Raw genomic sequence first — 23,766 nt, forward strand, 5'->3', positions numbered from 1 at the left:
TCTAATGTTTTTGTAACCCTGCTGAATGTGTTCAGATATCAATTCGTTGTTAGTTGTTTGGCCGTGTGTGTAACCCCCGAGCTTACACGGCTCTGCCAAAGATTAATTTAAGACTACGAGACGTAATGTGCCGTGAATGTGGTTGTGCTCAGTGCAGTTAGGATATTTATCTAAGTAATGTATAACTTATGTGATACTAGCTTGTGTTCTTCTTGTATGGGAGGGGAAGAATGAATGTAGCGTATCGTATGGGGGATCTAAATCACGACAATGAGCCTTAAGTTGTGAGGGAAACTCGGCGGGGAGAAAGATAAATGGAGTCTTCCTCTCCCTGGTCTGATGTCATAAATTACCTGGCCATTGATCCATGGGTGTCTGGGATTCTCTGCAAAACCTTCCCTCTCACATTTATCAAGCCTTGACTGTGCAGCTAAGCCTCAGTAGAATTGCTTCAAACACACACACACACACACACACACACACACACACACACACACACACACACACACACACACACACACGCGCACACACATGCACACACACACACACACTCGCGCACACACACACTCTTCTCCCGAGTCTCTGCAGCACAAGCCTGTTGCTTAGATACAACACAGGTTCGGATTTACATGAAGAGTGGATTGAACCTGGAGGGCAGCATTATGCGCCAATATGTTTTGGAATCTTGGCCTGTGTTAAGAGTTGTTTTATGATTGTATTTTGCCTGAATATCTTTCAAACCTTGAAGTAAACAAACCTGGGTTTAAACAACAGTTGCATCAAGGACAGAAAATCACAGTATTCTACCTGTCTTGAGGGTTGAGAGAGAGCAACCATCTGGGATTGAAACACAGGACAACCGCCACCAACTGCCTCTATTTCAAAGTGCAAATGGAGATGGAGCCGGTCATGCAAAGTTGAAGGCTATTTTGCACCAAACAAAAACAAAAGTAGAATTCATGTGTATAGTCCTGCCTTCAGAGAAAGGATGCTTTATCAATTATTACAGGTCCACAGAGAAAGGAGAGAAAAAACATATTGAATGTCAGCGGAAATAGAAAGATCAGGTCAAGCAGAATTCACGTGACAATAGCTAATGCCTTTTTCTCGCTCTTGTCTCATCATTTATGTCCTCTGTCATTCACCGTTGCATCTGAAGCTAGACTTGGACACGCAACCTTCAATAAACCAGATATACACGAGCACAATCGTGCACAGAAAAAAACATGATGATATCGGACGACATTGTTTTGGTAACTTCACACAATGTTTTATTCTGTCGAAGTTCTTTTGAACTAATGGGTTGAGTAGTTTGGTCTAGTAGTTTGTACAATGCAAAGTGGGACCAAACATGTTTTCAATACAACTTCAAAAACATTACTCCACAAGAGGAATGTTTTGTTATCAGTATCTCAGTAGAAGTCCTCTGTTATCATAGTACGGTACTCTGGAGACCTGGACCTCCCTTTTTGAAGAGTGTTGGCCTTCCAGCTACCATAGTAATTATGACTACATAAGGTGAAGACATTGGGTAGTTTGGATGTTTCAACAAAACACAAGACTTAGCCAAGGTAGATCACTGTTAGTTTCCAAGTTCCTATTTAGAGTCAAGTTTATCTTTTGACCACGACTACGATCTTAACCTAACCTCAACCAAGTGGCCAACGGACCTGACCTTTCTGAAGTATTCTATTTTTAACCAAGTAAGAGGATAGTCCCAACCATTGAATTTCTAGACATGTACAAACCATTTGGCAATTTGACTAAAACCGAGACCACTTATTTTCGTCTGACCAAGGTTGGGCTGTTTGGACTGGATAGTGGTCGGATCAAACTGAAAAGTCAGAAATGTCTTGACCAAATTAGGTCTGGTAGGACTGAAACGTTGCCTGCAATCATTGATTGCAAACCATCCAAAAGTTGTTGAGAACTGTCAGTCAAAACCAAAAATGTTCACTTGCTAATGGCCGTGTAGAGGAATCGCCTATGATTCGTCTTATGGGAACCATGACTATATCTACAAACCTACTGTATCAACCTGCCAGTGGCTCTATAGAGGTAAAGTCATGGGATCACTTTCATCATTAGGATTCATCTTTGGGGAGAATGAATGTCAGAATTCCATTTTGATCCATCCAATAGTTGTTTAAATATCTCTGTCAACCAATGTGGTGGACTGAAAGACTCTTCCATCAATATAGCCTTGTTGCAACCATTGCCAAAACTCTCTATATGAACTACCGGCATTACTGCTGAATGAAAATCTACTACAATTCTTAAAATAATACGCAATAAACTATAAATATTACATACTAAAGTGGCACTCCTTTCCGGCATATTAAAGCAGCCCCACAAGTTGAGGAACTAGCTCTTTGTCTTTCTCACCATTATCCATGAGAGCAAGATTCTTTGTTCCTATAGCTGTGGTCCATTCTGCTTCAGTGGAGAGAGAGGAAAGAGCATGTACCTTGAAGACATATCGCTTCTTTTTCTTTTCACTATCTGCCACACATGCAGAAATCCTTTCAAAGAGGTCTCCTTTTTTTTTTAGCTTACCTTCAGGTTCACTGCTTCTTTATTCTCACAAATGACCTAATATGTGTTCTGTGTGGTGAGCATGTTACTGATGGCATGTTACATGAATTCAACTAATGCTTTATTCTTCACGCTGTGGGCCTCTTATCCCAGCCTTGCCCTATACATGCAATTAGAGTGTGCACTTGTGTCTCCTTGAGTAGCCAGTGTAAAGGTGAGGATGGACTAGGTTTTAATTATGTAGTCACGCTTCTACGATCGCGGTGACTTTCTACCTCCGGTGTCTAGGCTCTTTGCTGAATTATCTTCTTTTGTAATGGAGATTAACCCCACTTAAAAAAATATACTTAGCCTATTTAACTTCCATATTTTAACAGGAGCCACGTGGGCCCTCACTAACTAAGTATTTATGCCCGGTCGGCTGAGGGTTGTAGCAGAGATTTAAAACTGTGGTCAATCCATGCCTGCTTACAGGCTTTTAGGGGTAACCGGATAAGATTAAGACATTTGCATACTATTACAATGCATTATTCATGCAGCGTCCTCTTCACTAATTTGCAGGAGCAGGGCCTTTATCCTCACTGACTTTAACATCTGGGTGACCTGGAAGTGGGGGCGGTGGGGCCCCAGCACTCATTAATCCCCTATGGGTGTCACCCGGCACGTGCCAACTAAACATGTACTAAGCTGAATGATACAGAGGGGTGTGCCTGGTTCTACACTTCTGAAATATTAATGTTTCCATATTTCATTGTTGGCTGTTAAACATCATTAGAGATTCTTCTACACCATTTGAAATGTGTTTTGTATTGAACCCTTGCAAACTTTTACACTCTGTTGACATGAACTGTTGCTGATTTAACATATTCACCAAATTCAAAGATCACAAATGAGGATGTCTGTGCTCTTCAAATTTGAGTGTGTATCATGCATTTTCGAAAGGTGCATCCTCATTGTTGGCTATTGGGCTATTCCTTTTGGAAAATGTCTGAGAAAGGGTAGAGTGTGATCAATCGATTCATGTATCATACATGCTTATTAATTGAGCTTTCCCCAGTCTGTGAAAGTGGAGTGCTGTGAGCGGAGGATGTTTTTCAAGAGTGGATTTTCTTTTCCTCTCCTTTTCTCTCTCTCTCTCTCTCTCTCTCTCCTGAGTAGCTGTTTAACAAATGTACGCTTTTTAGAGTGCATGAAATATTACCAGGCTAGCATAATGGACATTTGCTGCACTGTGTGTGGAGCCCGGAGCATCGAACATTTGGATGAGGTTTACTTGGAAAAGGTTGAGCGCTGATCACTGCCAGGAATAAATCTCCCCCCGACCAGAAAAGCAATCAACACCCCGGCTGTGAGATCATTACCCAAAGCCCAAGTTTACAAGATCCATCATCACCTCTATACCTGGCATTTGTATGTGTTTGTATGCGCGCATGTGTGTGTGTGTCCGTGCACACTTTCTGACTGTGTGTGTATAGATTGTCGGAAACAGCTCAGACGGCCTTTCTGTTTTTCTTGCGGTCAAGTGAGCTTGTTGTAGCTGCTATCTCACCTGCTGAGAGCTCCCCTTCCTGTTGTTTCTTATGGGTGAGGAATGATTCACTGTGCCGAGCCATAACATGAGGGTATATTGTGAAAATGTGTGTGTGTGTGTGTGTGTGTGTGTGTGTGTGTGTGAATGTATGTTGGGATACCTTCACAGTTTTACCCAGACAGCCATCTGTCTCTTTCATTGACTCCGCTTCTCTGACTGGCTTGTCTGAGTATCTGATCCTATGTCTGACTCACCTCAAGTCTGCTGATGATGGTTATAAATCTTCTCTTCTCTCCTCTCCTGTCATTCTTTTATTTAATTCCCGAAAGGACCTTTTTTATTGATTTCTTTTTACAGCAACCAGACAAACAAAAGCCTGTTATCTTTTTAAAACGTTGCATTTTCCTTTTGCCCCAAATTTGCCCGACGCGAAGGGATTTCAAATCTAGTTTGGACAAGGAGAAAAGGGTGGATAGAGGGCAACTTTTTTTTCCAAGTCAAACAATTTTACTCTCTCAGGAGATCCTGCACAGTAGACATTAGCCTCTCACTGCTTTTTGTCCGCTGGAGCTGAAGATGCCTTCTTTGTCTGGGGCTACGACAAGTCTGACATTGTGTGGGAAGTTGACCTATTCTTTATATCATAACAAAGAAAATCAGAAATGGTCTTTTGGTCACGGAGGAGACTGGGAAGTCAGATTGCTGTGCACGTTGTATTTGTTGCCTGACAACAAGACACAGCAGATTAATTGCCTAATCTTATTGCTAATTAGTTTTCGTCTTTTGAAACAAAGGTCTGGGGGGCGTGGGAAGGGGTTGACATTGTGTTCATCTCCCGGGACCGAAAGAATGGCTGTGATGCTGACAAACATGATGCTCTCTATTTCTTTCCGATGATTTAATACATTTTTATTCAATTATGAAAACCAAACTGCTTATGTACGGCGGTAATGGAAAACATTATCTCTGCTGTTGGGAAACAAGAGGAGGCCGGGCTTGATGAACTTTATCTGCGAGCCACTTGCGGCTGCCGCTCGGACTCGCGGAACTGTTTTGTTTCGTTTGACCAGCTCTCTGCATTAATGTTTGTGAGTCTTGTGATTCAGCCGGCGTCACTAGGGTTAGACAAAGCAGGAAGATATCAGTAATCACTTTCAGTCAGACATTTGCGTGAACTGCCACCATGAAATACACAATGCAACACTCTTATGATTAACTATTTGTCTGTGCATCGATAGCAGGCAGTTGATCCAGGAACAATATTGTTGTATATTTCGTACTCCTGGCTCCTCCACTTCCTCCCCTGTTGCTGTTTCTCCCCTATGGGGGTGTGTTCTCTCTTCCATGACACCAAAGAGCTTCAGTTTTGGCAAAAAAAACAACCACCCTTTACCTCTCCTTCCCCCAACATCATCCATACATCTCCACACGCATTTCCCGCATTCCATTTCTCTAATTCTCTGTTGTTCAGGTGTATGAAGGTTTACCATGTACCTCCTCAGATATGAGCGTGTGTGTGTGTGTGTGTGTGTGTGTGTGTGTGTGTGTGTGTGTGTGTGTGTGTGTGTGTGTGTGTGTGTGTGTGTGTGTGTGTGTGTGTGTGTGTGTGTGTGTGTGTGTGTGTGTGTGTGTGTGTGTGTGTGTGTGTGTGTGTGTGTGTGTGTGTGTGTGTGTGTGTGTGTGTGTGTGTGTGTGTGTGTGTGTGCAGATAAGGACCACCCTCCCAGAGGATCACTGAGTTATGGCGCGTGTGATGTGGCGCGCTGATACGGCAGAAGAGCTTGTCAGGGATGTGAAGGCTCTTTGTTACCTGACTCTTTACACTTTGCTGATCCTCTCTCTCTCTCCCTCCCGCTTCCTTCACTCCTCACCTTTTCTGACAACAAGTCTGCTTCCTTTAAAGGGTTCTTTTCTCTTGACTGTGGAGTCAAAAATCACAGTTGTCGCTCTAGTGGAGCACACAAGCCTCCTTGTAAAAGTATCTACTGCCTTACAACAGTGAGGACCACCTACAGGCAGTCTCTTCCTATCCTTCTTTCTCTCTCTCTCTCTCTCTCTCTCTCTCTCTCTCTCTCTATCTCTCTCTCTCTCTCTCTCTCTCTCTCTCTCTCTCTCTCTCTCTCTCTCTCTCTCTCTCTCTCTCTCTCTCTCTCTCTCTCTCTCTCTCTCTCTTAACTCCCTCACATCTCCAACCACTTTTCACTCTGTCTGTTCCTGGCATTCTATTTTCACTCTTCCTCACTTTTAAGGGATATTTTAGAATTTGTATGAAGCCAACATTTTGTACTTGTACTTACAGCAAAGTTTGGTTCTAATGAATACTGGATGAATGTACTCGCAACAGGGACTGAAAGACACACAACTTTAGCTAAAAGCCAAAGTACTAAGTGAAACATGAGTCAGGTTGACACAGTGGTAGCTCCAAATGGCTTTCACTTGAAACAAGTGCCAAACACTTGTGTACATGTTCTCAAATGAACACAGTGGCATGTAAATTGTAGTTATTTTAGTTCTCCTTTAGCGTTTTTATACGAAAACATTGTGTCTGTATTTCAACCTCTATTCTGTCGTTGCGAGATACCGTTGGAGAGAGAGAGAGAGAGAGAGAGAGAGAGAGAGAGAAAGCTTTGCAACCTCAAAGAAAATAGGCGACAGGTGCACAAACACAGAACAAATAATGTAATTTCCAAACGGGGAATAAAAAAAAGCACCTGCAAGCTGCCTTCACTTGCAATCAACTTTTATTGCAAAGTTTGAGTCGTAAAAGGCCATGTGTGGGAGTAATGAAATAGATTAAAACTGTTTTCTAGTAACGATCCAATCTGCTAAACTGATAGTGAAAAGTTTAATCTGTTGCCGATACGGGAAGAAAAGGAAAGAAGTCGAACTGAGTCGTTGTTACTTGTTGGAGTTTCGAAATCTTTTAGAAATAGGGTTGGATCAGGAGATGTACATAATATGGATTGTTTATTTTTTTATTTAATAAATAACAAAACAAATTGATAAATTAAACTCAGTAATACAACTTGATAATGGTTTTAATGTTTTTATGTGTACAATAATTATGTCAGCATTGTGGTCAATTTAATATAATTAACATATCTGAGATTGTTATGCGTCGGTGTGAATGTGTGTGTGTGTCAGATGCACCCACTGTACAGACAAGGTGCGTGGGGGAACATGTGTGCCTACTAGCCTTGAATGTGTTGCAGACCACAGTAGTGAGGTCATTCCAGATGGATTGTGCTGAGGGCAGCTTCAGCCTAAGGAGATGACCGCAGCCTGTTTATTTCCTAGGGTGCACTCTGACTCCCTCTACTCCTTTGAGAAACTGTGAAATTTTTTTCATCACGATCATAGCCATTCTTCATAGCCCATACCCTGGCTCTCTTATCGCTGAACATACATTAGAATGTCAGACACATCTTCACCCTCCTGATCCATATCTGCAGGGCCTCTCTCTGTCTCTCTCTCTCTCTCTCTCCCTAGTCTCCAAACCACTCCAGCAAATGTTACCGTTTCATATCTATGGTTGGGGAAAATGAGCTTTTTTTCCACCCCCAATGAACCAGCACGTGAGGATCTGTAGACCCGATAACCTTCGCCGTTGCACTCCAAATGTCACTTCTCCTGGCCAACCAATCGCGTTTCTTTTCACTAGGCCGGTGTGTCTGCGTTATGGGGTCCACTTCCGTGACACTGGGACTGAGCAGATGTGCACACATGAATTTGAATGAGTCGGCGGGCACTCTCTCAGGTGTGACCAGAGAAAGGCCCGACTGCAAATGCCACAAAATACCAGGAAAAAACCATATCAGATGAAACGGTTGCGTTTTTATCTGGATACAATGTTTGGAGTGGGAACAATGAATGAGTTTTTTTTTTTTTTTCGCCCTGTTTAGCCAAAGCGTGAAAGCTAATTAGCGCCACGGGCTGATACGTACGAACTCTCGCACGGGGTCAAATGTAGCAACTGTTAGGTTTCAAAAAGGGAAAATTATGCACTTTTTCAATACCTGATGCTCTGAAGAATATTATTATTATTATTATTATTATTATTATTATTATTATTATTATTATTATTATTATTATTATTATTATTATTATTATTATTATTGTTATTATTATTATTATATGAAAACCCACTGGGGCTATTGTTGCTGCCTTGAAGGCATGCTAACGCTAACCAAACGTGAATTGTGACTTGTTAGGCTTTACTGGTTTTATGCAACAGCTATTACAAGGCGGATGCGATGTTGTCAAAGCTTTTAGCAGACACGGCAATCACGCCCTTTGTTCCACATACAGTACACTCTAACACTCAAATCACTTTTAAGTGTACATTCTGCTTCCATTGCCATCGGTTCATATTGCTCACGCACACAGCAGTGAAAGGGCATATCTGAGCAGCATCTGGATTTTTACATGCTAGGTAATGTGTTCTTCGCACACAGGAAGATGGGAGATGGCAGAGAGGTTACGCTTATCATTAATATTGCAATACTTCTCCTGCGCAGTTGTTTGTCGGGTTCCCCCGAGCTTTCAAGGCTTATCCTTTTGATGGCATATTTTAGAGATTGGGACCATCAATATTCGTGACCAGATACTATTTATTATGCAGTTTATTATGAGGATTCTGGGGGGCTTTGAACTCCACCATTCCACCCCTTTATATGTGTCCAAGCAGACATATGCTTTATTTGCATAACTGGAGAGTAGCCACCGTTGGAAAAAGCAGATACCAATCTGTAATAAGTTAATATTGCTAATATACTGGCCTGGCGATTATATCGGTTTAGATCTAGTTTGTGGGTTATATCTGCTAGACCTGGGTTAGAAACTATACAGAGAAGGGATTTGTCCTTTATTTAGTGTGAGCAATTCTGGAGAATCCTTGTTGTCAAAATCACTTTTTTATCGAAATCAGATTCACAATCTTGCTACGTACTGTTTTAGCGCTGTTTAAATACACAGCCTAGTCTCTGTAAACAGGCATGTTGCTAGCTACGGTGCCCTCTGAGAGACATTTCCATGGGCCACGGGGGTTGATGTTTGTCAGATTAGTGACCTGTGTGACCTTCCGGCGCGAGACCACTGTCTCCGTCCAGCTTTGCCACCTTCAGTGTGCGAGACAGCTCTTCGCCGGTGGGCCTGTCTGTGTGCTGTTGATGTCAGGAGACAGGCTCCTCTGTGGCTCTCATCCTTATCTGGATGGGAGAGAGGCAGCAGCTCCATGATCAGCCTGAGGAGTAGCAATCAGCCCTCGTGCTCACCTTCTGCTGCCGTATAATCACACATTTCTCCAGGAGAGGATGGAATGGAGAGCCTGCCAATCTTCAAGCAGGAAATTAGATATTTACAAAATTGCTGTTTGCCGATAAGACGGGGGGATATTGAACAGACTGGTGGAACATGTTTCTCAAGGCAAATAAGTCTGCTCGTTTAATCATGCCGTTGCACCACTGGCGTGAATCCTAACCTTTATTTATACAGGTATATCCCAATGAGACAGGAGACTCTTTTTCAAGGGAGACCTGTTCCCATTAAAACATTACCATTCACACACACATTCATACGGAGATAGCAGGCTAACTATCGACATTCTCACGAGGCAAGGCGGGTGAAGTGTCTTGCTCAAGGACACAACAACCATGAAACAGGTGGCAGGGCGAGGATCGAACCGCCAACCCTTCGATCAGTGGCCGACCCGCTCTACCACCTGAGCCACAGTCGCCCCAATCCAACATGTTAGCAGTAAAACGTTGATGGAAGTGTGTGTGCATACAACATTAGTTTGATTTTGTATTCATGATTGTTTTCTTGGTTCTTCTCTTGTAGTTCCTTTGTTTGAAGAACATCCGGACGTTTCTCAAGGTGTGCCACGACAAGTTCGGCCTGCGCAACAGTGAGCTGTTTGACCCCTTTGACCTCTTCGATGTCAGGGACTTCGGCAAGGTGAGTGAACAATTATACACAATGATGGACGCTCTACTTGACAGCTTACAAAAAGGCACTGCCCTTGAATTGACACACTACTACTGTGATCAGCTCAGAGATGGTGCTGCCCATAGGCTACATTCTAACGACAGTGGGCGCTTCCAGACATGACGCTGCTTGTGTGAGTGTGACTGATAATATCGTTTGCAGCAGGGAGCCATGTTCTTCTGTTGTCAGATGGAAACACAAGATTTAGTGTATGGTATTTTCTTGTACGATTAGATCTTTTATAGACGGGATGATAGGCTGTTTTATGACTTTTGACAGTGAAATACACATATATCAAATACAACATACCCTTTTTTTTCAACACAAGTTCGTTTTTTGCCTATGTGTGCTCATCCATTTTGGCCCAATTTCATTGCAATGAGCATGTGTGACTGTTGAAAGAGTACGGCCATGTGTGAGTGCAAAGTTGTTTGTGTATCTACATTGGGGCATACTGCCCTACAAAGGAAGAAGGCAGTAACTCCCGAGAGTTCCAAACTGAGAAAAATGACTTTAAAGTGTTCCTCTTGTCCAGCCAAAATATTTGCAGGCAGATCATTGAATATGTGGCCATTCCTTAGCTTTATATTAAGTAATTTTTTCTACATATTAATATTTACCTTATTTTATACTTTATTTGACCATTAACCCTTATTTGGTAGTTACTGTATTCTTCCTTTGCATAGCTTACAAAAACAAACTGTCATACCAAAGCAAAAGGCAGTAACTTCCATTTTATATGGAAACCTTAGCTTAAAAAAGCAGTTTAATGACCAATGTGATTCAATTTTTAGTTTGATAATGATCGGCCTATATTGTACAATGAAATTGTAGGCTATATTTTAGTGTTATTCTTTACTTTATTGTTATTATCGATATTATTTATTATTAATATAGCATTATTTTACACTTTTTATGTGTCAAAGTAACTTTTCAAATCAAATTATATCAAGGCTTTTGGGAGGTTTTTGAGCATTTTGCAACTAGGCCTACTAATATTTTTTTTAATAAAATGTGTTTAGAGGGTAGGCTTTGCCTTATAACTCGAGAATATATATATCTTTTTTATCTATCAACCTTGACAGTGAAAACAACAGTTAAGTAAACCCCTCTAAAGTCCTAAATGAAACTATGTAAAAGGCTGTCTGACATTATGGTGCTCTCTGTGTAATCGCAAGCAAAGGTAACATTAAGTGAGGCTTAGCTAGCTAGCTAGCAAGCGAGATAGTGCCTTGATCAGATAAAAAATTTTAGAAACTTGATTTCTGTAAGGAACTGAGAGGGATAGTAGTCAGAAATACAGAAATAAATCAATGTTAAAGTGTTGAAAAACAGTAATATCCTTTTTAATTGAGGCAAAACAAAGGTGAAGTACAGTAACTCTTGCTTCAGCACCGAAAAACAAAGGAAGAAGACAGTAACTCTTGAGTTACTGTCTTTTACCTTGGTTTCAGACGGGCTTTTTGAAGTTACTGTAATAACGACCCCCTATTTTCTCCAAAATAGAACACATTTGAGAAAAGATATTTGTCCACATGACAAAGGATGTCTTCAATGGCACAAAAATGATAATAACAAATTTTTGAAAAAAAATTGAGTTACTGCCTTTCTCCTTTGTAGGGCAGCATAGCATCGGGGTTAAAAGGTGGTTCAAAGTCAAATCATTCTGTCACATTAACTTCAATTTGAAAGGGAGCGCTCAGGTGAGCAATTGGTGTAGGGCTAGGGTCATCCCCTATCCCTGAGTGACTATAGTCAAATGAAACTTTACTTTTTGTGTGTGTGTGTGTGTGTGTGTGTGTGTGTGTGTGTGTGTGTGTGTGAGCTTGCGGGCATGTTTTATAAGGCAGAAACGATGGCTGACTCACTCACACATCATATTAGCTTTAAAAATACTTTGAAAGGGATATTAAAGTGGATTTTTGAGTTTATTAGATAGGTAGTCATAAGGCCACTGCTGTGAGGTTATATCTCTTGCGGAATGGCGACTCCTTTGCATAGAAAGAAGAGGCTTTCAGCATATGATCATGATGCCCTGCCTTTTACAGACAGTCTGGGCATAATACCTACCAGTTGGCAGTGCACAACATTGACCCAGAAAACTCTGTTGAGATTACACTTAGCCCACCTGGCCTGGGAGTGTGTGTGTGTGTGTGTCCGGATTCCATGGGGAAGGGGCACATCTGGATGTTTTTGCTTAGTCTACTGCCTACAGTATGTGACACACACAGACTTAGATAACTGTACAATGAATGGATGGCTGCATCACATCACATTGTAGGTCATTGAGTTCATTTTTAAGGCTTTGATTGTATAGATCAGATGTGGAATTAAACAAGGTTGTCTATATGATTAAAAAGAACATCAGGAATTACTAGCATTTCAATGCAGAAAAAAGGAAAAAAGGGTCACTGGGTTGTGTCATGTTTGCGTTTCCAATTGAACCGGAAAGGAGAAAACGAGAGAATTGGAATTGCCTTGTATAATCCATGGCCGGTAGCATATACCCTGTTGGCCTCTGATCTAAAAGTGAATTGTCTCGATCTCATTTGTAATCCCTTTGGCAGCCGTGTGTGGTATGTGACTATACAGGCAGAGTGGAGGATATAGAGGGGTATAGCTATGTTTCTGGGCTAGCCGGCTGTTAAGACAAGCAAGCGGGGATAATATTATTATGAAGTCATTGAATTGATGACAGCTGAATCCATTGTGACAGGGCCTGGCATTTGTTAATACTTTTAAATTTGATTGCTGATTGAAGAACCATGTCAGAGCTTGTTTTTTTCGTGGTCGGGATTATTCCTGTAAGGGTTTGAGATGTGAATACAATCTATGTATGACATCTCACTTTGATCGCTTTCAAAGAGGATGCATTCGCGGGGAAGAAGTCATCTGCTCATTTATCTAGTATATCTAATTCAACACACAGTACACACACTCGCTGCCACTACTTTAGGGGCTAGAGAAGGTGGCGAAGACAGACAGAGAAGGAAAAGATGAGAGAGAGAAGAAAAAGCAGACAAGGACTCGTTTGGCAGTTTGTAGATAAACCCACATGGACGATGTTTGGCAGTCAATGAGCTCACGGCGAACGGTATTAAAATCCAACAAGCAGTCAGAATCAATCACGCCGGGCCCTCCATATGTCAATTTGGAAATTGCTTTTGTATGGTCTTTGGACGGTGGCGGGGCTTGTCTCGCCATTGATTTTCCATTAAGGACAAACATCACATTATAATATATTGAATTAAGTAGATCCCTACTAATGTGTGGCATACATTCAAATGGTGAGAAATGCCTCGTGAACGGAAGATGTGAAAAACGGGGTGTGATGCTTTATCCCCATGCAGTCAAGAGGCTGTGGTTTCTTTTATTGTGCAGCTCATCACTGGATGGGCTATTTGTCTCTCTCTCTCTTTTGTTACAGTGATACAAAAGTTTCTTTGTGTGCACACCTAGGAGCAAACAAAGGGGATTCTTCGCCACACTATAGATACGGCAGTACAGTATCATTCACCTTTTATTGTGCTGTTATCACGAATGGAATCACTTGGCAAAAGGGTTTGGGCATTTACAATTTGTCGGAAAGGGAACAAGCTCTGGTGCTCGATATAAAAGAAAATAAAAAACTCAAAAGTCCAAACAGTGTAGACAGTATTTTTTTCATAAATAACGGCTAAAACACATTTATACAACTTTTATTTTCGATACCTACAGGTTAGCTTATGATGGTAAAATATTTCAGTTAAGCTTCCAGAGTGTTGGGCTTTACCATTGACCATGTAACTTGTGGATGATGGTGATGCAGCCATAGACCAATACAGTCACTTTGTATGCCACTGACTTGATGCCACCCTCCACAGAGGCATAAGCTGACAGTGTTTTGCCTGAGTGCATCCAAAAATTCCCTTCTGTTGCATAGTGATTGGAATACCAATTTTCCTTGAGACAGCGTAGCCAAACCGACAGCGGCATAAGCATATTCTAAAGTGGAATAGCACATAATTCATACATAAGGTGTACACATATAGAACCAATTTGTCCCTCTTATCGGGTGAAGTATGAAAAACACAACATATGGTCTCTCAGCCAGTGTTGACTTTTAAATGATTTACCTTTTTTTTAGCAGAAGAAATTATAAAATGAGAATTTCCCCTTTTCCAAAACAAATGGGGAGGCTTGCAGAGATGTAGCTTGAACTGTAGATTTGTAATATCCACTAGAAGAGCAGAAATAAAAGAAAGTACTTCAGGGAAAATGTGTGTAGAGAGAGAGAGAGAGATGTATGCTTTCGATAGCAGCTGCCTCTATAAACATTAATCAGCCCCTATCCACCTTTTCATACCGCCACAGTGGGTTAGAGTTCACCTCCCCTGGCCTATGGTCGCCATGCTCTCCCCTCTAATGATGCCTTTTTCCCCGGGTCACATGCAAATGGAGACTAGGGCCCAATGCTGGAGAATAAAAAAAAGTAATTGCCCCTTCAAAACCTTTCCCCTCTCCCCTTTTCCATGTGGGGATAGTATTGAAACAGATGGAGCACATACTGCCCTGCCCGATGTCCTCTACTGATTTTTATTTTCATTACTTACCTCATCTCAACCAAAGGAATACTACAGCGCCACACACACACACACACACACACACACACACACAACATGAGTTAAGGCTCCCTTGTTGGCAGGGGAAGAGAGTATAGCTGTATGGTTTCATGCACATATCATCACAGTTTGTACCCCATCCCCCATCATTATACATTCATTATGACATCATTAAACCAATGAAATACAGCTTATTACAGTAGACTCCAGAGAACGCTTTTGTTTTAAACACCTCCAGCCTCCCCAATCCGAAAGAGACCCGCGCCGCCTCACTTCCTTTCCCTTTCCCAACCTGTTTTAATTAGCCACCAAAGGAACATTGCTGTCATTTAAATGAACATGGCAATCAGTTTATTTGGCTGTTGCCATGATTAGCATAATTAGCCCCGCACCTGTTAGCCATCGATCAACAGTTTGGTAATTTTCCGTCTGTGTGACTACAGTGCAGCGAAAGAAAGGAAGGAAGGAAGGAAGCATTTATGACAGTCTTCATTAAAAAGAAATGGCGCAGTTTGTTTGAAATGCAGACAGTGTTGCATTTGCATACATTTCTATCTCATGGCGCGCAGCTCTGGAGTCTCGGCTGACTGACTCGCAAAGTGCCAGACCCACACGAGTGATGCTCGTCATGGACCTGATGGTACAGTGACTGGGTGAATGGATTTTATTTGTGCCTTGCCTTTTGGATTGAAATCGGCTCAATTTGGAACTAATTGTTTATGTGTGAAATAAATCATTTGGCTGGCGGATCAGGTGTATTTTTGTCAGTGGCGGTTTTTGCCTTTACCATACATAAATACTGTATGAAATCAGCTACCTTACAGCAATATATCTTATGATAAATCTGTTCTGCATCACAGCCTAACATCTGATGTCTTAAAGGGGCAGTGTGTAAAGAGATTTGCCAGCAGGAGAATATATTTTATATATAGTGGGTGTCCACAGGTAATGCACCTGTTGGACGACAAATAAGTATTATAGAATAATTAATTAAATACATCTTCACTTCACCACTTGATATTGTGGAAAAGGCTTGAGGCAGTGGTGGATGATGCCATCTTTAGTAAGTAGCCTCTCTACCTCAAAGGCCACTGTAGCTTATATACATGATCTGAATGGAAGGGGGAGACATGGAGCGTTGCAATCTTCAAGCTTCACCATAGATTCGTCAAAATCCACTATATTGCACACTGTACCTTTTAATATGAAATACTCAAGTCACACCTTGAAGCAGATTGAGACTTATAATGTGAAATAAACACACCAAGCCAATCTGATTAAATGTGCAGCAACTGCTCCCTCCTCTGCTGCCTTTCCTTCCTTCTCACTCCCCCCCCCATCCATCTCTTCCCTTTCCTATAACCCCCTCTCCCCACTCATTCATCTCACACCTCACTCTCAGTGTGTGAGTGTGTTGTGATAAGACTTAGCCAGCGGCAGGCGAGCGGTGGCCATTGTGTCAGGGACGCACTGATTGCCATTGGTCGGGCCGGTGTTTGATTACCCTCTCTGCTGCTCTGATTCCAGCGCACACTGAACTCTGCTCCTTTTCATTTCCTTCCCCATGCGCTCGGCCGGCTAAAAATAGCGAGTCGCTGCCTTAGCATCCACGCCCAGTGCTGCTGCTGCTGCTAACATCTGGAACGTGCCTTGGCCACGGCTGGCCCGTCTGCCTGGATGCTATTTACTGAAGTGGATTTTTAACCTCAGTCACACAAGCCCTCAGCCTGGCCCTATGCAGGTCTATTCTAACACTGTGTGGAAATACAAGTCTGCTTTAGCTTTGCTTTACCCTTGCTGACCTTACTTAGTTTTTAAAGTTTTTACATGTTTATGGCTACTTCCTACTAGTCATGTATGTTCTTATATTATTTCCCAGATACTGTAGGCTTATAATAAATACCATAATGTGGGCATGTCATCCTTTACACCTATAATGTATTGATAGTCTGAAACAAAGAAATACATTATCAAGGATTGTTTTGTCACTTACTATGTCTCTTTAGACCTATGGCCTGTTTGGTTGAGTAACGTTTCTAATATTTTGGCCATCAGCCATGGTGCATCAGCTATAAGCAGTTCCTGTTTGTTTATATTGTAGCCTTTGCTTTACAGACAACAATCAACTAGGTTTATTTTCATATTGTTATAAACGTCTTTATACGATCCTGCCTTGGATCGTAGGATTGGAATTTCTAAAGGAATTTATGGACAAACATTCTCCATGGATGGACATGTGTGATCCTGTTTGACGAGTTATGCCAAGCTACTGAGCAATATCCATTCACTGTGTAGGGTTACATGCATCATATGATGTCATCGGTACTGTATGTGTTGGCGCTGTGCTTTGTGGGTAGAAAATAGAATAGCTGTGGTAAGAGGTGGTGATTCATGCCTGTCACATTCGGGCTGGGGAGAATGCAGTAAGTGATGGCAGGACGTGTAAGGGTCAAACGGACAGGGTCACTCGCTCAGGTCACTGCGTCCCCTTCCATTAGTGACCATCTCCTCAGCAGGAGTCCTTCACTGTCAAGACCCAAGTGGATTTTCTTAAAGCAATGATTCTCTGTGTTACCTTGCCCTTCTTAATGGGGTGAGTGGTTTGCAGAGAATTATTGCAAAATATGACTCTGGAGTACGGCTGCAGCTATTGATTATTTTAGTAACCACGTATTCTAGTAAAAATTGCATTGCTTAAAGCCGGGGTGGAGGATTTGGGGAGAAAAATGGCAGGTGGGATAGAGATTTAAATTCAAATACCTCAACTGCTCCACTTGTTCTCTTTGGTCCTTCCCCTATGGTCCCTCCCTGACACGCTCTACACCAACAAAGTTGTGCCAAAGTGAATGGACCGTCCCAAACAGCCAATAAGAACAGATAATCAGAGCCTCGCTCTGATTGGTCAAAATGTACAGCTCATGTTAACTTTGACCAATCAGAAATCATATACCCCAGCTTTAATTGCATAATTGGATAAGATGCCTGTGGACTATCAGGCTGTTTAACTATGTCGTGTACACAGATGCTATAGTTAATGTGGGTATAATGCAACACATTCTAGAAAGGATGATGTTCTTGTGATTCTATTCATGCAAACCCCTTTAGGATACTATCACACAGGCACAGTCAATGCTTCTTTTACACCAACAACAAATGCATGATTACAAAGTTGAGGCTGAAAGACTCACATAGGAAGCCTCATAGTAGTCCACCGATCAATAACATCCTGACAAAAATACATTGGCTAATGTTCATTACATCCAATCCATGTTCCCTGCTCTGTGGTCAGTGTAGCCTGGACTACAAGAACACCTTTGTTAACTTTAAAAGAAAGTTACACTTTTATGATATATCACAGCGAAGAGGAGAAGATGTGCTCCATTGCACACCTTAACTAACCATTACCCTGGGCAAGACCCTACGTTTAAGCAAGTAATGTTGTCTTGCTAATGCATTGCAAAAAAAACACACCAAAAACAGGATGTAAACAGTAGAACTGAAATCTAGAGATTATTGAGTCATAAAATATTATGCATTGATTAAACTCAGCAACAGTCCTTAAAGCATTCATAATGAGCTTCACCTTAGCCAGCTGCAACATCTGACTTCATGTGATGCATCCATAATGCAATGCAAAAGCTTTACTTAAAGAATACGGTGTTCGTGCATTGTGGTAATGTTACTTTTACTTACATGGAGTATCTGAATCTGTCTTCCACTACGGCCTATCCGCCCACCACAGTATCCCCTTGATCCAAGATTACACCCTGTGCTCCCCCTCAGAGACAATTTATCTCCTAACCTTCTCTGAAAACACATCCTCCTTCCTCGGCAGAACGTTTTTGCGGCCGCCTCTGTGCTATCCCTGTTCCCTCTCACTTCACGCCCTGTCCATCAACCCCCCCCCCCTCCTCCGACCCCCCAACTGCAAGTTTTTACATAAAGCCTCTTCCTAGACATAATCAATAATTCATCCCAAATGCCACAGTGCTGATGATAATTCTCCTGACATGAATTATAAATGGGAACCTCCACCCCCCCCCCCCCCCATGCCTGTGTTTAGACCCCCTTCTGTCTATCCGCTACCACAACCTCATTATTCCTGCAGCTTGTTACCGTGATACCTCCTCGGAAACAGGTGGTTGTTGCTGAGCAATGGTCGGTTGTCCGGGATACCGCCTGTGTTGGATCCTATAGGATAAGGGATGCTGACTGCTAGAAAGGTAATTCCTTGAGGCCACTATAAGTGTCTTGAATTCCCACTTACAGTTACAATAGGCCTTATACTATATTCTACATTCAGCTCAAACTGTCAACAGTGGAGTCTCGTTTGCTTTGACGGATGAGCGAAAAGCTTGACGAACAGATGACCCGAAATGTGTCATTTGAATTTCAATCTTCTTCATGCCATCTGGATTGCCTTCCAGCTGCTGTTCCTTGCCCACCTGCTCCGTAGCTTGCCCGTTTATTTTTACTGCCCATTAATGTCAAATCCTACAGACGCACATCAAACAAATTGAGACGTTTTCCTCCGTGATCATGACATAGTAACCCATAAATTTGACTTAGCATCTCGTAGTAATTAGAGAACCTTGTCATTATTGCAAGATCTTTATGGCAAGAAATGTCCTTGTTAGGAAATAAAGAGGCTGTTAACTTGCCTTTGTCATAAATTCAAGGCAAAGGTCTCATAGGCAAGAGATAATGATATAGTTGCTGGGTTCTTGAGATGCTAAGTCTTACTTACCTGATAAAGAAATCAGATTTACAAAAAAGAATGATGTCGTATATTCATTCTCCTTTCATAGAGATACATATTTTTCTTGGTTGGACTACATCTATTCATTTGCAACTGGAAAAGCAGTACCTTGGAACATGTAGTGTGGCCATTTTACTCACAATAAGCACTCTGTCTTGTATTCCTTCTCTCCACTCTATCTCGGTAACGTTTCCCCTCTGACAGCATTGCTCAACAGTGCCATTTAAAATTCACCAGAATTGAGAGAGAAAGGAAAAGCGGGAAGTAGCTGTAAGAAAGAAAAAGAAGAAAAAACAATAATTTGTTGAACTTTTAAAGCCCGGTGCTGACTGAATCCTGTTGTGGAAATAATTGGCTTGTTTTGTTTGTGGGGGGGGGGGGGGCAATGGCAGTGAACACTTCTATGTGCTGTTAGACAAACTGATGGGCAGAGACAATGCGATTTGGCTCAAGCTCGGAAAGGCTCTCTTTGAAGTTTCTCGGCAAAGTGTCAGACTGTGTGCTGTTGAGAATAGAATAGCCCCCCGAAAGGACTGCTGAGGTGAGATCACAAACCTCTCTCTCTCTCTCTCTCTCTCTCTCTCCTTTTATTTTGGGATTGCGAGTCAGTGGTCACTGGAGGGGCGTGTCCCTGTTGCTACGGCAATGTCTTTTTTCCGCAACACTTCAGGGATACAGTGTGTGTGTGTGTGTGTGTGGGGGGGGGGGTGATATAAGAGGAAGAGCCCCCCGACCGAGAGTGGGAGTCTCTGGAATTCCTCGCAGCCGCTTGCAAGCTCTCATTATTTCTCCTCCCCTGATTCCTCCCACAGAGTCCCCCACAGGCACTGCTATGATAGACAGTTCTACTTTCTGAGGAATCGCTGGCATAGAAAAAAAAGATGGGGAAGAAAAATCACCAAAATGGGGTAGTCCATCCTCAATTATCTTTTTCATTGCTTAGGGATTACCCTCATGTGGAGCTGTAAGGCAAGCCCCACTTGGCTGCTGGAAATCATACTTATTCTGAACAGATTTCAATGTGCAATTCACTTATGCGGTTATGTTATGTAATGCTACCCCTTTTTGCCCTCAAATTAAAAGAAAAGTTACTTGTAAATAGTGTCCGAAGATATCATTTTTTGGGAGACGCACAATAGCACAGAATGTCAAGGCATTGCGGTGCGGGATCATAAGAATAAGCATGATTAAATGATGAGAGTAACCAGATGACAGTATGTCACGAAAAAAGGAATCCTCTGTGTTTGCAGACAGCGGGGCAAAATACTACACACACACACAGGAAAACAGACAGATGGCACGGAACTCTTACAGTTGTCTTTGTGTTTTAGATTATAGGTTTGGGATGAAGAGCACTGTCAACATTGCATGGAGAGAGAAAACAGATTATTTTTTTTATAAAAAACACAGATAGGAACGTAATGCTCTGCCAGTTAACTGCACACCACTAGTGTTAATGGACCATGTGTTCACTGACAGCACTCATCAGACAGTCATTATAGGGTTAGGCTGGGAGTCGAAGAGATGCAAACTAGAGACCACAGCTATGTGATCATAAGCAATATGGTTCAATTTGAATTTTTCGGGAGATAAGGCAGAGCTGCATATAAGCTGTACATCCCACATGCATACAATGTCTTGGACGTGGCTCAAAATACAGCGCAGAACAAACTTGGATTATAAACATGCAACATGTGTTCCTTTTACACAGGATAACAATTACAATATATGTGTGCAAAGTGGCATTGTGTATGTGTGTGTGTGTCTGTGTGTGTGTGTGTGTGTGTGTATGTGTGTGTGTGTGTGAGTATCATTCCTTTTTTCATCAAGATTGTTTTGTGGTGGGAATTAAGGAGTGTTTTTGTTGCAATATGGTTAAGGGTACTTGTGGAATAATGCGGTTGCCCTCTGACCGACACAGTGAGATAACAGTATTTGCCCAGCTCCAGGAGAGCAAGGCTCCTTGGCATCAAATCTGTGTAAGCCTCATCTTATGGAATGAAGTATGTGCTGCATATTGGTGAACCAATGTTCATTGAAGACAACCATACAAGATGATACAGTGCTGTTCCCAGGGTGAGGTTCATTGTCAACATACAGTATCACTTGCTGTCACTTACAAAGCAGTGAAATCCATTGATTTCTGGTACACTGTGTATCACAGTTGTACACTGCCAACTGCAGTAGTACATATTAGTTACATCCTTCGGGATGCGATAATGGCCAGATGTCAACTTTGCCGAAATGTCCTTTACCAGCTCCAGGGATATCTGTCTAAAGCTGTCATTGACCTCTGACCTTTGGGGGCAGAAGCGTAAGTGTGCCCCCAACAGATCAGCAGAGTCTCCAAACAAAATAGGATAAGTCCTCCGCAGGATTTAAGCTGCCGAAAGCTCACAAAGGCTGACAACTATAGATGTTGTTATCCTGATAATACAAAGTTAGAGACCTGTTCCCATATCCGACCAGGTTCAGTGGGGCACATAAACGTGAGATTATCACATGCACTGACCACAATTTACTGTGTTAGATATGGGTGGTGCTTAGAAGTGGAAATAACCACTTTACTCAATTGGAACATTGACTGCACAGTCTATGGCTGCCATTAAATTTGTCATTGCTTTTTATACGGACCAGTTCATCAACAGGAGCACATTAAAGCACTGGACACACAGAGCGCAGGCCAAGAGAGGGGCACGTGCACACACACACACACACACACACACACACACACACACACACACACACACACACACACACACACACACATGCACATGTACACGTACACTAAAGCCCAGGGCCAAATAAAGTCTCTGTCGGAGCCAGTGTTCTCTCTGATTCCTCCTATCAAAGGGCTGTAAAATGGAAATGAGACTGAATGGATGGCATGTTCTCTCATTATCCGCAGCATGTATTATGGAAAGCCGTAACAACCGCATGCGTTTGATTCTGAAGTCGATAGGCTGTTATTGGCAAAATGATCCAGCCCACTTACCTTTTATGGATCCCATTAATTCGCCCTTGCCCCCTCCATCTGTGTCACCTTTCGCGGACACATTTCCCTTCGTATGGTCAATATGTTATCCTGCTGCTTTATTTTTTCTCACCCTATCCTATCAATCGTGTATCTCTACCTCCCACCAGATTTCACTTTGTCACTTTTCCTTCTCACCTGTCATCCCTCTCTCGGTTGCGATTATTGTGTTTTTTCCCGTGGCTGTGGCTCGTGTTCAGCGTGGCACGTGGTAATTTGATACGGCTAGTAAAAAAAAAAAAGCTATGGCAGCCAACTATGCATCCTTATTGTGTGGGATTGGAGAGCTCGCCAGGTGTTACAAATGCCTCCCCCCCCCCGCAGCGGCCACTAAACCGATGCCCTCCCCCTCCTATGTGCATCTATTCATTTATTTTCCCTGCAGGTGCCTCCTGGCAGGTAGTAATGATGCACAGCCCTTACGTGGCCAATCGGGCCGACTGCCTGATGTGTAGGTAAAGGTGAAACTTTCCCTTAACTTAAAGGGATACTACCCGTGTTTTTCAGCATGTAGGGTGTGAGCATAGGAAAACAGAATAGAAGTCGCTACATTTGTATGCATGGAGAGACATTGCTATTCTGAAATGAAAGAAGCAACATAAAACTAGAGCGAAAAGGTGAGAAAGAAAATGGAGGCGCTTAGCTTGGTAAGCTTCACATTCTATCTATCTATCCCATCATACTGACCTAGCCCATGTATTGATCAGGCACTAAAATGGAGCTAAAAGTCCACTTACATCCCAAAAAAAGAATAAATAAATAAGTAGTGAAAGGGCAAACAGTGCTGCAATGTGTTGCAACTCTAAAATAAAAATAAAATAAGAATATGACAATGAGCACTATTTATGACATATGTATCTGACTGACACGTTAAGACTCGGTTGAAGAATGGATGGGTGTATTCATGAGTTGAAGAGTGACAATATCTGACATTTCCTCCAATCCCTGACTTAGTTAGGCAGTCTCGTGAACATCATACTTGTGCTTGGCTTCGTGTGTGTTTGTGTGTTTGTGTGTGTGTGTGTTTGTGTGTTTGTGTGTGTGTGTGTGTGTGTGGGGTGTGTGTGTTTGTGTGTGTGTGTGTGGGTGTGTGTGTGTGCCTTACCACATGCTGTGCTCCGTCTGCCTGGGCTGCAATTACCGGTGGAGAGAGTGGGCCCGTAGTCTACCTGCTCATCATCCCAGAGCCGGAGCCCAACCCCTGGACAAAGCACACACAGCAGCTCCCTGCCAGAGACTGCATTATGGAGATTAGGCCTGAAAGATTGACAAAGAGGTTTTGGAGGGAGGCGGAGGGAGACAGCCCTGGGGCCCGGTGAGA

At 42.3% G+C, this 23,766-nt stretch overlaps 1 protein-coding gene across 4 annotated transcripts in view; it reads left to right on the top strand.

The window, feature by feature from the left end:
• The window catches only part of vav2 (vav 2 guanine nucleotide exchange factor), a 201,009-nt gene that overhangs the window by 46,969 nt on the left and 130,274 nt on the right, over positions 1-23,766 (top strand). For all 4 annotated transcript variants that reach the window (XM_080046269.1, XM_080046271.1, XM_080046270.1 and 1 more), the window contains exon 2: positions 9,905-10,021. In XM_080046269.1, the coding sequence (XP_079902395.1) occupies positions 9,905-10,021 (117 nt within the window). The remainder of the gene's footprint in view (positions 1-9,904; positions 10,022-23,766) is intronic.

Source organism: Ammodytes marinus, assembly GCF_949987685.1.
Source record: "Ammodytes marinus genome assembly, chromosome: 18".
NCBI classification, from domain to species: Eukaryota; Metazoa; Chordata; class Actinopteri; order Uranoscopiformes; family Ammodytidae; genus Ammodytes; species Ammodytes marinus.